Source organism: Lepidothrix coronata, unplaced genomic scaffold (genome assembly GCF_001604755.1).
Source record: "Lepidothrix coronata isolate B3197 unplaced genomic scaffold, Lepidothrix_coronata-1.0 Scaffold10, whole genome shotgun sequence".
NCBI classification, from domain to species: domain Eukaryota; kingdom Metazoa; phylum Chordata; class Aves; order Passeriformes; family Pipridae; genus Lepidothrix; species Lepidothrix coronata.
Genome location: NW_016690190.1, coordinates 6976063 through 6988940, shown reverse-complemented (window position 1 = coordinate 6988940; position 12878 = coordinate 6976063). Strand labels below are relative to the sequence as shown.

The 12878-nt window shown below is 43.8% G+C and overlaps 1 protein-coding gene across 1 annotated transcript in view; it reads left to right on the top strand.

Annotated features, from left to right (window-relative positions):
- Positions 1-416: 416 nt before the first annotated feature.
- NINJ2 (ninjurin 2) overlaps positions 417-12878 on the top strand; it is a 52169-nt gene continuing 39707 nt past the window's right edge. Inside the window, exons 1-3 of the mRNA XM_017804617.1 lie at positions 417-421; positions 549-552; positions 4285-4389. Coding sequence (XP_017660106.1) covers positions 4363-4389 — 27 coding nt within the window. The 5' untranslated portion in view covers positions 417-421; positions 549-552; positions 4285-4362. The remainder of the gene's footprint in view (positions 422-548; positions 553-4284; positions 4390-12878) is intronic.

Sequence of the window (12878 nt, the reverse complement as noted above, 5' to 3'; positions counted from 1 at the left end):
TCTGTGCTAACGGGACGGGTACCACTGACCTGCTGTGCTCTTGGAGCAGGAGAAGGAATTGGTGATTCCTCAAAATCCCTTCTAGCCTTGCTTTCATATAATCTAATGATTCATTGGATAAGTACATGTTCATTTATCACCCTCTAGGGAGAATTTTAGAAGTACTACTTGCGTGTCTGTGTTCTTTGTCTCTAGAGCCTTCCTTAAGATTATTACTCTTCCAAACACTGGGCTATGCTCTGTGGTTTTCTCCCACAAGAAGTGAAGCTAGTCCTGACAACCAGGACCTATAACCCTACCAATAACTGGAAGGACTAATATTCCTAAAGAAATTACAAAAAATGGGCCTTTGCCTGCCTAGTCCCTTGCCTTCATTTTGCAGTAGCATGCACTACAGCATTGCTGAGTTTTGCTCTTCCAAGTCAACCACCAGTGAAACACAGAAAATAGGACCTGGGACAAGAATGGTTAGCAGGGTCAGCCCCTGGCTGTCACAGGCAGCCGTATCAGGCAATCTTTTTGGCAAACTCAGCAAACTCCATCTCCAGTCTGGTTGGGTTTCTTGTCCTTGCTGCTCTCACTGGCTGTCTTCTTCACCACATCAGCACTTAGGCAGCCAAGAACCTTCCTCTAGTTTGTAACCTAGCATTTTCTCTTGGCCAGTTTATTAATTACTTCCAGTGCTAATGCTGCACTTCCATCTCTCTAGACTTTTCCAGTTTAGTGGATTTACAGTTGGCATCAGTATCGCTCTTGGTTTTCATTTTGTAAGAATAAACATGTCAAGCTGTATTCATATCCTCTCAGGGAGTCAGGTGAATGCATCCATAATTGATCAGTAGTGCACTTGTCTCCTGATATAGAGAGGAGTATTCCCAAAATTACAGGGTGCAGAGAGAGTGTCTTAAAACCACAACCAAACCACTTTTGTAATACAAGATCAAGGCCTTGGAAGAGTTAAGAAGTGAAGTTGACCTGCTAGAAGTGAAGTCGTCCTACAGAAATTCTTGTGATCTTGGATTCTTACTTAAGTTCTGCAACAAATCTGAGAGTGGAGGGGAAGAGCAGTTCTTAGATCAGTCTCCACACAGCATGCCCTGCTTTCTGCTGCCAGCTGTCTCTACTGGATAGAGCCGAAACCCGGGAACCTCAGCTCTTCTTCCCATGTCCCCTTTTGAAGGCCAGCCCTACTGGTGGCACCAGCACTGCGGCACTGTGCTTACACATCCAGCAGCAATGCTGCTTGAACCGGCTTGTCCCCACCCTCCTCCACTCCCAGCTGCTTTTTCCATTTCCCGCCGGACGCCCTCCCTCCAGCCAGTGGAAGTGTTTGCGCAGTTACGTGCAGAACCAGGTCAGGGATCTGATCCCAGCCAAAAAAACAGCCTGCAAATTTATATTTTTTTTTTCCAGCTGGAAGAAGTTCTTCTGTCTGGTTTCTTGGGTGGCTGCACAAGCACTTTGGCTGGCATAAGGGAGGGAAGAGGACAGAGGTGGAAATAAGCAGCTTTGCCATGCACGCTCCTCCCGAGTGAGTGTGGCTGATCCATGGAGCCTCCCCTCCACTCTCAGCCAGCGTGGGCTGATCTCACAAGGAAAATCACACACTTGTTTTTCGTCATGCCCCAGATGCTCCCCACCCTCCTTTCAAGGAACACTGCTCTTTCCCCATCCATCTCTAGCAAGCATTAGCAGAAAGATTCTCCCTAATCAATCAACAGCTATTAGAACAACCAGGTTTTGAAGGTCTCCCACTTTTCTTATGTTATACAAAAGGCTGGAAGAGAGCTCAGGGGCTCTTTAGTCTAAAACTGGTGAGTGCTACCACTCATGTGACACAATCCCTTCTAGAAGCTGGGCTGCATTCTCTGTGCCTGAATCTTTGGACCTTTACAATGGTGCATTCTTGCATCATAATTAACAGTTACTAGAAAGATAGTGTGAAAAATGTAGTTCTTTGTAATCACATTTAGAAACAAGTATATCTAAATAAGTTCATTGAGGCACTCCTTTCTTGGGCAGCTGTTATAATCCAGCTTAAAATAAACCCACTCCCTTCTCTTCTCCCATTTTTTGGATCTGAGCTTTGCTATTAATGACATAGACAAATCATTTCCAAGAGAAATTTTATTATTTGAAGTTTTCTCAATTTAATGTGTTTGGCTCCTGACACTTCAAGGAAGGCTGGTACAGCTACTAATATGCTTTGCAGAAAGACTCCTTCATGCTGTCCTGAGAGAGGGCAATGAGAACCTGGTTTGATTGAAATACCTACAAGGACACAGGGGTTACCATAAGTTTTGGCTGGTTTCTCTAGTTATTCTGAGGACACAGTAAAAGATTACTCCTCTTTGCAATACCTCTCTGGAGAGTATGTTAAAAAAAGAATAAAGTTCCTAGCATAGCATTTAAATATACTAAGAAGAAAAATAGTTTTTAAAAAGGCACATTGTTCTGTATCATGCAGTCCTGTCTGAAATTTGTGCACTGGTGATATTTATTCATCTGCTAAATAAAATCACAGATACTTCATTCCTGTCTGATCACTAGAAAATATTTTGTAGCTGTTTTCATGCTTATGTCACATATAGAAACTCAAAAAACTTTGACCAGCCTTCATGGGTTGTTTGCTGGAAGCCTGTTCACAAAGGACTTGCACAACATGAAGTCCTTTTAACTCCCAGGAGTGCCTCAACAAACACAGTGGGCACTCACCCAGTGTAAATAATCTATTAATAAACAATTTACAAATTGATCAACCATAACATCTTTTTATAGACTAAAAAAATGTAAATAGAAACAGGTAATTATCTACATTAACATCTGTGCAATAGTATACTCACAGAGAGTTTTTAGCTAACATACAGGTTCCCATCAGGAGGGCAAGTCAACAAGAGCAGCAGATGGCTGCATTTTGGGTTAAATGCTCCTTGAAAAAAAAAAAAAAGAAAAGGTAAAAACCAACAGGTGCAGAAGAGCAGCAATGAATAGCCTCTTTCCGCTCACCTCCACTTCCCTGTAGAATTCAAACACTCACTTCAGTGATAGCAAGACACAGAGATCTTTATTTTCATTCAAAAGTAGGAACCTTGATGGTGGCTTTTGTTTGTAGAATCAGCCTCGTGGTCCCTGATTGGCATTCAGCCTTAGGCCAAATCCTAAGGATGAAATGAGCTGTATCCTAGCCCTGTTTTCCTGCATACTGCTAGCCCAGTCCCCAAACATATCTCACTGCTTCATCTATAAGTTAAAAAAAAATGCTGTTTAAGAGGAATGCAGAGAGGCTAAATTCATCAGTGCTTTGAAATGAACTTGTAGAACTAAGCACTGGTATTTTCACTGCAAAATGAGGTGTTTTGCTGGGAAGCATCAATGCAACAGGATTGTCTACTGACAGACTTGTCAGCACTTTTAGGCAGGCTGGAGTATTAGAACATGCATTTGGCTGAACTGTTTAAACAGAATATATTACTTACCATAAATTTTCTATGCTACTGTAACTACAGAAATTCTCCTTCAAAAGCCAAACATGGCCACCTGATCTGCAGGTAGCACGGAATAGCAGTTTCTCTAACATCTAGAGAATTGTTTCTGATTTTTCTGCCTGAGGAATCCACCCAATAATAATAACAACATATTTTTCTACACTGTGACTTGATTCTGGCTGCACACGTTTCCATTCCAGCGTCATTCATAGTTGTTTTCAACTTCAGCAAAAAGCAAGATTCAATTTCAGCTGAGACCAGACATATCAAATTCAACTAAAAAAAAAGTGTTGGGGAGGGGAAAGGAAGGGCATTTTGGCTGGGGAGAAAAACGAGGAAAAGGGACTGTAAAAAGAGCGAAGTGCAAACTTTCTCTGAGATGTAACGGTGTCTTTGCTGCGGCAGCAGCAAAAAGCAGGCACAACTTTGTGGACCTCATCTCTTCATCCCTTAGTTTTCCATCCGTACGCTCCGCTGTGCGCTGGCAGGAGACGGAGAGATTGGGATCGCCGCTGTGGCCGCAGAGCCCATGCCAGGAACCTCTTGGTACACTGGCTGCATCACCACGTCCCTGCCCAAGTGAGCTCATGGGGCTCAGCTGGGCTCGCCGAGGTAGCACAGACGTGTAATGAACACAACTGTCATGGAAAGTCTAAGAGGGGCGCTTGTTCGGCGGGCCGCCCGGACAATGAAGAATTGGCGTGCCACCCCCGCTCTCGCCCCCCAGCCGATGCCAAGGCGGGCGGCCGCCGGCAGATGAATAGCAGGTCTGTTCCAGCAGCTGCGCGTCCTGGTCCAGTGGGGAGAGAGTCTCCGGGAGCACGGAGTGCTCCACTCCCTGCTCCGTCTGCAGAGGGAGAGACCTGGGGGCAAAAGGATGACCTCGGAAGGGGAGAACATTCAAGTGAGTCCATCTTGGGGAAATACCCATGGGAGGGAGAAGTGGGAGGGAAGATCCCCAGTCTGGGGGAAATATCCACCGCTCCTGTCATTTGCTCCTCAGCTTTGACAGCCAATTTCCCTTGAAAATTCAGTTCTGCTTTTTTCCGCTGTTCCCCTTTGAAGAAAAACTAGTGGCAGGATCTCTGTTGTGTTCTGCCAAGAGCAGTTACAAGTCTTTTTCAAAAAGAAATGAAGGTAAGAAGGGGGATATTACTAAAAAGAGATGTTTTTTGGGGAAGGAGGGGCAGCAGGGAAAGAAATTAGCCTTCAGCTCTCAGGAGGAGGCAGCACATACTCCACAAGCTGCAAAAATCTGATCTGCTCCGCATCTCACAAAGCCTTTCTCTGTTTGGCAGAAAGTGCTCTCAATCTGGAGAGGAGGAAAAGAAATAAATACAGCAAATACTGAGGGAGTGCAGAGGCCAGGATTTCCTATGTAGGGTTTATAGAGAAACACAACTTCTTGGTGAAGCTGTTTCAGTTCTCTGTCTTCCTATTCTGAGTGTTTGTGTTTTTTAAGAAGGGTGTTTCTTGTGCTCAGCATGTGTTCTCATAAAGGGCAACTACCCAAGGGTTTGGAAAAAAGAAACTGTTAGAGATGAAATGGAATCAAAAGCCCAGATCACAAACACCCATCAAACCTCAGAAGTTCAAGTCCAGATCTGCACTTCAGACAACTGTGGAGAAGGGAAGAATACAAAGCATTGCCTAGGGCACAGCTTCCAGCCCTGAATAGGCTGGCATCAGGGTCCAAATTTTGCAGCCAATTTTTCTGTCTGGAATGGTCTCAGCCATCCTTAGACTTGACAGTGGGCAATTCTGTCTGGGGTCATGATTTTTATTTCTTCGGCCCGTGTTAAAGCAATTAAAATGGAAAGATTTGTGTCCTTGGAAATAATCAGGATGATTATCCTTAACTAGAAAGAAGGACTGAGACTCTCCAAAGCTGCAGAATGTATCTCCACTGAATGTGAGGTGCAGAGCAGTTTTTGAAGACCTGGGAAAACTATGCTCAATAAGAGACACAATAAATGAGGAAGATGCCCAAGTAGCTGTGACAGTTGGTAAACATGTACTCTATTTAGGATTGAGAAAGAGAGAGTTTAGTCTTTCCTAGAACTAAATAATAAGGGGGAAAATATAGAAATCAGCAAGCCAGGAACTGGGGGCAAAGGGCAAAGAGGTCAAGAAAATTATTCTAAAGAAAAAGTCAAATTAACTCCTTGTATGTTAAATCATACACCCAATGGAAAGTTTCAGGTCTATTGTGGATTTGAAATCCAGGTTCCATAGATGAAAAAATCAGCTTCACTGATTAAAGTTCTCGTAAACTTCTGAAAAATCCAGGGTTTAGGTTTTTATCTTTCAGCCTATCTTGAGGTTAAGCAAAGAGCCAAAAGTGATCCTCAGCATCTTCAGTCTTTACAATATGCAAATAAGTAAGTCCAGAAAGTCAAAGGTTCCTTGGGTTGCAAAACTGAAAGGAGCATACCTCTCTGTTTCTAGAACAGGAAGGTGTGAAGTATTTCCATCCACCTCTACTCAGGTTGCCACAAGAATAACCTCTCTACAAAGATTTCCTTTGTGACACCTTACAGGGAAGCGACCAGGCAGCACAAAATGTAGGTGAATGCACACAGATCCTCACATGCTTATAATACACAGTGCTAGCAGGGGAGGGAAAGAGTCTTACATACTGTGTCACATATGATGGATGCAACTCCTTAACCAAACTAGCAGCAGTTTGGTTCAGGCTCTGAAGGATCTGAAGGAATAAGCTGTAAATGGATGAAGGACTCATCTGGTTTCAATCTGCTTTCTGAAAACCCACAAAGAAGCAGAGTTGACCCAGTGAGCATCGATGCATATGGTCTTGGAACACCAATCATGCGATTAACACATGAATAGCAGGTGGCTTTTCCAAGACTCATTTATCAAGGAACAAAGAAAGTTGTGGGTACAAGGAGTCTCATGCATACCTTTACTATCACATGTAATTTGACTACAAGCCAGCCACTTTATTCCATAAATAAGACAGCCTGAGTGAGCCTTCTTTGAGCTGCTGGCTAAGCAGCCTGACTGCATGGCAGTGACCTCCCCTTGCACTCTCCAGTTTGCTCCTCAAAGCAGAGAAACCTTTTACCAGCAGCATATCTTTGGTAAGTGATTGATATTGCACATAATCTTGTAGTATGGTAAGTGTGATTTGTGCTTTGGTAACCTTGATTTTTTTTCTTGGTAACTCTGACTTGTGCCTTGGTAGTTTTGAGTCATTGTTCAGATGATTGTGCTGCACAGTAGCAGAGTGAACCTCGCCATCGAACTTTGCTAAGTCACACTTTTGCAACATCATATTAAAACCACTTTCACAAATATCTCTAATAGTGACTCGTTAAGGGGTCTAAATCACACATTCATGACAAACTGGCATAGTTGGCAGGGTCTGAATCAGGATTCATAACACAGAGCTGAGACAAGCAGAGGGTCCTGGCAATGACATGACTTGACCAGTGAGAGGTGAGGGGAGGAGTGATCAGCGGTAGAGAAAAAAAAAGTTTTTCAGTTGAAAGTACATTTAAAAGCCTCTTTTGAGTCCCTGCTCTGAGCAGTGAATGCAGAGCAGGTGTCTTCTCGGAAGTTTCCAGCTGTGGGCTTATGAAGAGCTTGTGGGAATGTGCACTGCATGCTGTGGAGTGGTAATGTATGACTCACTCCTCCTCAAAGAGCTCCTGGATGGAGTAGCAGAAACAGTCATGAAAGTTAACTATGACCCAATACAGAAGTAGGAATTTTTGTTTATAGGGAAAGGGTCTTGCACCCGAAGCAGCTGCAGAGCACCTACAAACATTTCTTATACAACATTTACGTGGCCCAGCTAGACAGGTAACTATAGAATTAAAACTGTAAACCCCTGGCCTCATGCAGGAGAGAGCTAGAAAAGGCCATCAAGATTTAAGAGGGCTCTTAGGAGGACTGATCAGTCCCCAGCAATTTTTGCTTATTCTGAAGCATGAGAACAGGAGCTCACTCAGCAAAATGGAAAGCCTCTGTAACAGGAGACACTCCCTTATCCAGCGTGACATCAGCCTGTGGAATTTGCCATCTCCTGGAGCAGGTTAGAAGGTCAAATATTGGAGCAAGCATTGAGAAGAGGTCAGGAGGTCCAGTAACAATATTTACAGTTATGCAAGCTAAAAAAGGTACCTTCAAATCCCATAAGCCAATAGCAGGATAAAAATAAATATGCTTTTCAGTTCCCTAAAGGCAATGGCACAATTGCTGACCAGACTACAAGTGGTATTTGTGTTAGAGATGTTATACACCAGCTCTCCATAAATGAGACCCAGGACTGCTTCTTAGCAGCAAGAGGTATCTCCCACTAATCCACTTTCTCCCTTACAAAAATTCTCTTGTTCTGTGTGTTTCAAAGAGGTCTTTTTTCCCATTCTGACTTCTAGGAAGACCAGTAAAACCTCAAAGTGTGCACAGAGAGATGCTAAAAGGAAATTGTGCTGAAATGGAAAAAAAGCCACAGGGCTGTAGAGCAGCCTCACCAGATCTGTGCCAGCCAGTCAAGTGCTAAGAAAATATGTAAACTGGAATGAAACTATTTTAATTGAAAATAGTAATTTACCTATTAAAAGATGAAACTTTGATATTAATTAATTTGAATGATGCATTTTTCTCACCAGACATCTCTATCTGTGGCTTCTAAGTGAAACTTTCACCTTCCTCTATTAAACACCTGCCACTGATGAAAAGCCAGACAGAGACCAGCAGATGAGATACTACAGAGTACATCCTGAGATAGCTGGGATCAGAAAAATACTTTTGGGATAATAATAATGGCCAGTCTTCGCGAGCGAAGATTTGGGAAAGGTCATTAACCCTTCGAGCCTGCGCAGTGGATTTTTTTTTAGGTGAGACACAGCGTGCACTGAACTGAGCCCACCCTTTAATCCTGAGGTTCATCTGCCGGGGCCGAGTGAAACTCGGACAGTGGCAGTGAGGGTCTCAGAACGTAGGTTTGTTTAGAGTGACCTTCTCTTTAGATGGATTGCCTTACAGGGCTGACGAGCTCCATCTGCCCGGGGGGCCGGGAATCGAACCCGGGTCGCAGCGGTGAGAGTCCTGCACCTTAACCACTTAAAACAACCCAACAAGATCCCATCACCACTTTCCTTTTACTTTGGGAAACAAAGGTTTATAAATTAGAAGTATGGCATTGATAGAAACACTCTGGCTGATTTATCTGCACTTCTTTATGCTACTGTTCCCACTGACTCTTGTCTCCAGCCCATCCATAGAGATTTGCAGTGGGGGAGAGAGAAGGAGGGAGCCATAGAAGATGGTACTTTTCAGCAGCAAAAGACCTGTTAAATCTGTTTAGCTGTGTACCTCAGCTGCTGCAGTTCACGATCTGGCATCTTAACACAGCCCTGTTTCATTGGTGATTTAAGCCAACGTGCCAGACTTTGAATGGGAGCGACTGAGACAACATCCGCTCCACCACTCCCACCACAGCAGCAGTAACCAGGGGAAAGTCTGTGGACAGCTGAACTCAGTAACACTCACACGTATTGCCACAGCTAAGTCTGTCAGAGCCCCAGATGAATATTGCAGAACAGAGCAAAGATTGAGGCTGATACTAAGTGGTTCTACAGTTTTATCAGGTTTATATTTTTATGTTTTCTTACTCATGAATGGGTGTTATGTTCTGTATAAACGGCCGTAAGGGATGTGCACCGGATGAAATGTCATCCATATTCGTATTGCAAAAGAGGCTATATATTGTATGTTGTGTCTTTCTTTTTATAGTTTCTTACTCTTTGGATAAAAAAAAATTTACAATCCTCTGGGATAAGAAGCAGAAGTAATACCTCACCATTTAGGGAATCATTCATACTTCAAAAGTAAAAAGAGTAAACAGCTAAAATAATCATTCTGGCAAACAGACCCTACACTGAAATTTTTTGGCAGAAGCTGCTTGGTGAATACCTTGAATGGAAAATACATCTGTGGAAATAAAGACAGGTTTGCAAGCAACTTGCAAGGAAAAAAAGATTTTAAATAATTGCATAGTTTACTTCCAGTGCTCAGTTTTTGACCTGATCTACAGCAGGCAGATTTTAGACAGGCAGATAAATAGAGTTAGCTTCAGGCATAATAGTGCGGACTTTTCCAAAATGCCCATAAAACAGTTGGAAAGTTCCCCTTACCACTGTAAATTCCGTCTCCCACATCCCATTTTCAGTGTAGACCTGATGAGGGGATACGGGGAGCGTGTTCACAACTGGGTTAGACTTTCAGTTTTTCAGGGGTTTTTTTGTGGCTTTAGCTTGTGCCTCAAGGCTATGATGCACTGTACAAGTTCCTGATTTGGGCATGTATTTGCCTGTTTCTGCAGCAACAGCTAGCTCATACTTTCTAGTGCTCTAAGACCTCTACTGTCCTTCAGTAGTTTCCTAGAATGGTGGCAGTCTCATATGACCAGCAAAGCAATGTCCCTGCCCCAGTGGGCTTCAACAGAGTTATTTGGGTTCTGTAGTTTGGGCTTGCATAGTCTGCACCAAGAGAGAGAAAGAGCCTTTCAGGAAAAAAGCCTAAAATGCTTCAGAAAAATCCATTCCTGTGACACCCCTGTATGACATGTAATACAACTCAGTCATCAAGAGTCTGAGGAGCTTATCTCACTTTTTTTAGTTTATTTTTAACTCAACTAACTCAGTTACTACAGCCCTTCCAACAGGATTCCACTCCCCACTTCCAGGGGTACACTCCACCACCTGTGCTATTCATTTGGCCCTGGTAAAGCTGGTTCAGAGACCTAAGCTCAAAGAAAACTAATTACTTTTTGGCAGAGTTAATGTTCTGGTTTGCTGTCTTGCAGTGGTTCCTGGGAAGATCAGACCATGTCAATGACTAGGACTTACTTCATGGCCATGAGAGCATGTAGAGGCAACAGAATCTCTCCTTTCAGTGGCAGCCACCCCTCACTTCAGAGCAGTAATCCTAAATCTGCGTGTAACCAGCAGAAGCAGAGAAGGCCCTAACAGTAACAATGATTGCTCCCACTGCAAGATTTCAGGCTGCTACTTCAGAGTAAAGCCTTTACAGGGTTACCTAGAGGCTTGGGCAGAGAGATTCGCTGTGCCCTAGATGGTCAAAAGACAGATGTGAAATAGGTTCTCACACCTAGGAGCAAGAGTGATCCTATGCTTTTCTCCCCCAGCTGCAGGGACTTGTAAGTCTGTGTAGCATTACCTGTGTTGCTCCCAGAAACCAGCAGCACTCACAGTAGAAGACAGACAAGTGTGACCACAGCATGCTGAGAAGAAGCAGACTGTTTCTTACACCCAGTGCTAATCAGTCCTTTGTTATATAGTCTGATGTGGCATTTCTCCTCTCCCCTAAACGTTCCTTTCCCACTTAGGGTGAATGTTCACTCATGCCCTTTCCAAACACGGGGATAGTATTTTTCGTTTCGAGGAAGTGAACCCCAGGTTTTAAGGTATCTGGGTAAAGCGAGGCACATGTGGAGTTAAATATACTCTTGGAGTTAGTCCATGGAAATCAGCATCCTTACATCAGCAGTTGAGCTGGTCCCTCACACTCCACCTCATTGAGGGACAGTAAAAGACAAGTATCAATGTCTTTCTGAGGGAAGGAGCCCGGTCCTACATTGTACACTGGACATGTCTGATAACCACAGCACAGCCAGAGCTCAGGTCACAGCTGGGAGCAAGGCCCAGGAGGCTCAGGGTCTCCCTAAGTGGGTAGGAAGGGGGTGAAGTGGCACAGAACCGAGGTGACAGGATGGTGCCTGTGCAGCACAAGGGGTTGAGGGGTTGCTCGTGCCCCACTGAGAGTGACAGCAAGTCAGCATGGCTACACCCTGTTTGGAGGGCAAGGTCAGCCAGTAGCCACACCAAACCACCCTGGGATAACCCTCCTGCTGTCCCTGTGCTGCACCACCAGCTTGGCCTGGCCTGCTCATCAGCCACCAGCAGGACTTCCCTTGTTCCACCACCTCCTCCTCAGCCACAACCTTCAGGGGCACCATCTCTTGCCATGCACACGTTTCACACGTTGAGATACAGATACATCTCACTCACACTTGCACCTTGCAGATTTGAGAGCACAAGGAGTGGATTTTAATGAGTAATCATAAACCTGGTTAGGTCGTGGCAACACACTGTTCTTCTGGCTGGCCAACAGTAAAACCTCCCACTGACACAACTTTGTGAATAGGAGTCCCCTGCAACACGAAATACCTGTTAAACCACACCTAAATCGATTTTAGCATCTTTTGACAAGTAGTCTCCCCCCCTCAGCTTTGTTCCAGCCTGTGGTTGAGAGCTGAACCATGCACCTGCTTCTCTCTGCCCTCAGCTGACACACAGATACAGCATCTCCACTCATTTGGCTTCCACTAAAAATGGAAGCCTTCAGTCCAAGTCACCATTTCTCAGCTCTTCCTGTAAAATATGTAATAATTTGTTATGTTTCTCTTCTGAGAACCAAAAATGGGCAGTGCTGCAGGCATACAGTAACCACACACAGAAGTGTGAGCTTCTCCAAGTACAAAAGGGCGAATGGGCATTTTCACTGCCGTTTCCCCATCCTTGGCTTGTGAGTCAAATGTTTATAAAACTACCTCTGAAAAAAGACAACACAAGAAATGAGCTCTACTACTGTAATCTAGACTGCCTCGGGTTTGTAAACACACAGGAGACATTTGAATTGGACACCAGAATGAGGGAAGAGCCCATGTGCAGATGCTGCAAGATTCACATCACCAGTTACCATACACCTTGACACACTCCTTTGAACTAGGTAAGCTGTAATTCCTTGTCAAATTACATGAATCAGATATGTGACTCTGTAATTACAGCTGTGAAAACCATTATACTCAGGATCTTAAAACTTTCTAGCCAAAATAACCCTTGGGGAAGAAATTTCTCGTGAAGCTGCTTGGGTCAAGGTTCAGTGAGTGCTGGAAATTCTTGGGGAATCCTGCTGGCAGATTTAGAGAAATGAGAACAAGAGAATGAGATGATGTACTGGTTTGTGGATTGTTTGGGCTTTCTTTTATTTTTTCTTTATTTTCCCCCCAGTATTTATTCTTATTTGCTGGAGTTTTCTCTTGCAGTCATGTATCTCCAAAAAATATTTTGTGAGATTTAAAAAAAGGCCCAAATTCACCACAGACCTTCATTATGTGAGAAAAATAACTGCTCCTACCAATCTAAGAAGAGCCAAAGGGCAGCCAAGCATTATTCTGCAACCTATGTTTTACTAAAGGAATGTTTCTGCAGAAAATAACAACACAGCAATACTCTACCAGAACTTGTGTGAGAACCAAGTTCTGCTGCCCCTAGTTCTCCAAGCATGTTATAAATATCAGTGAATTTAATTTCACAATCTCTACGTGGAGCAAGAGGTGTTTTC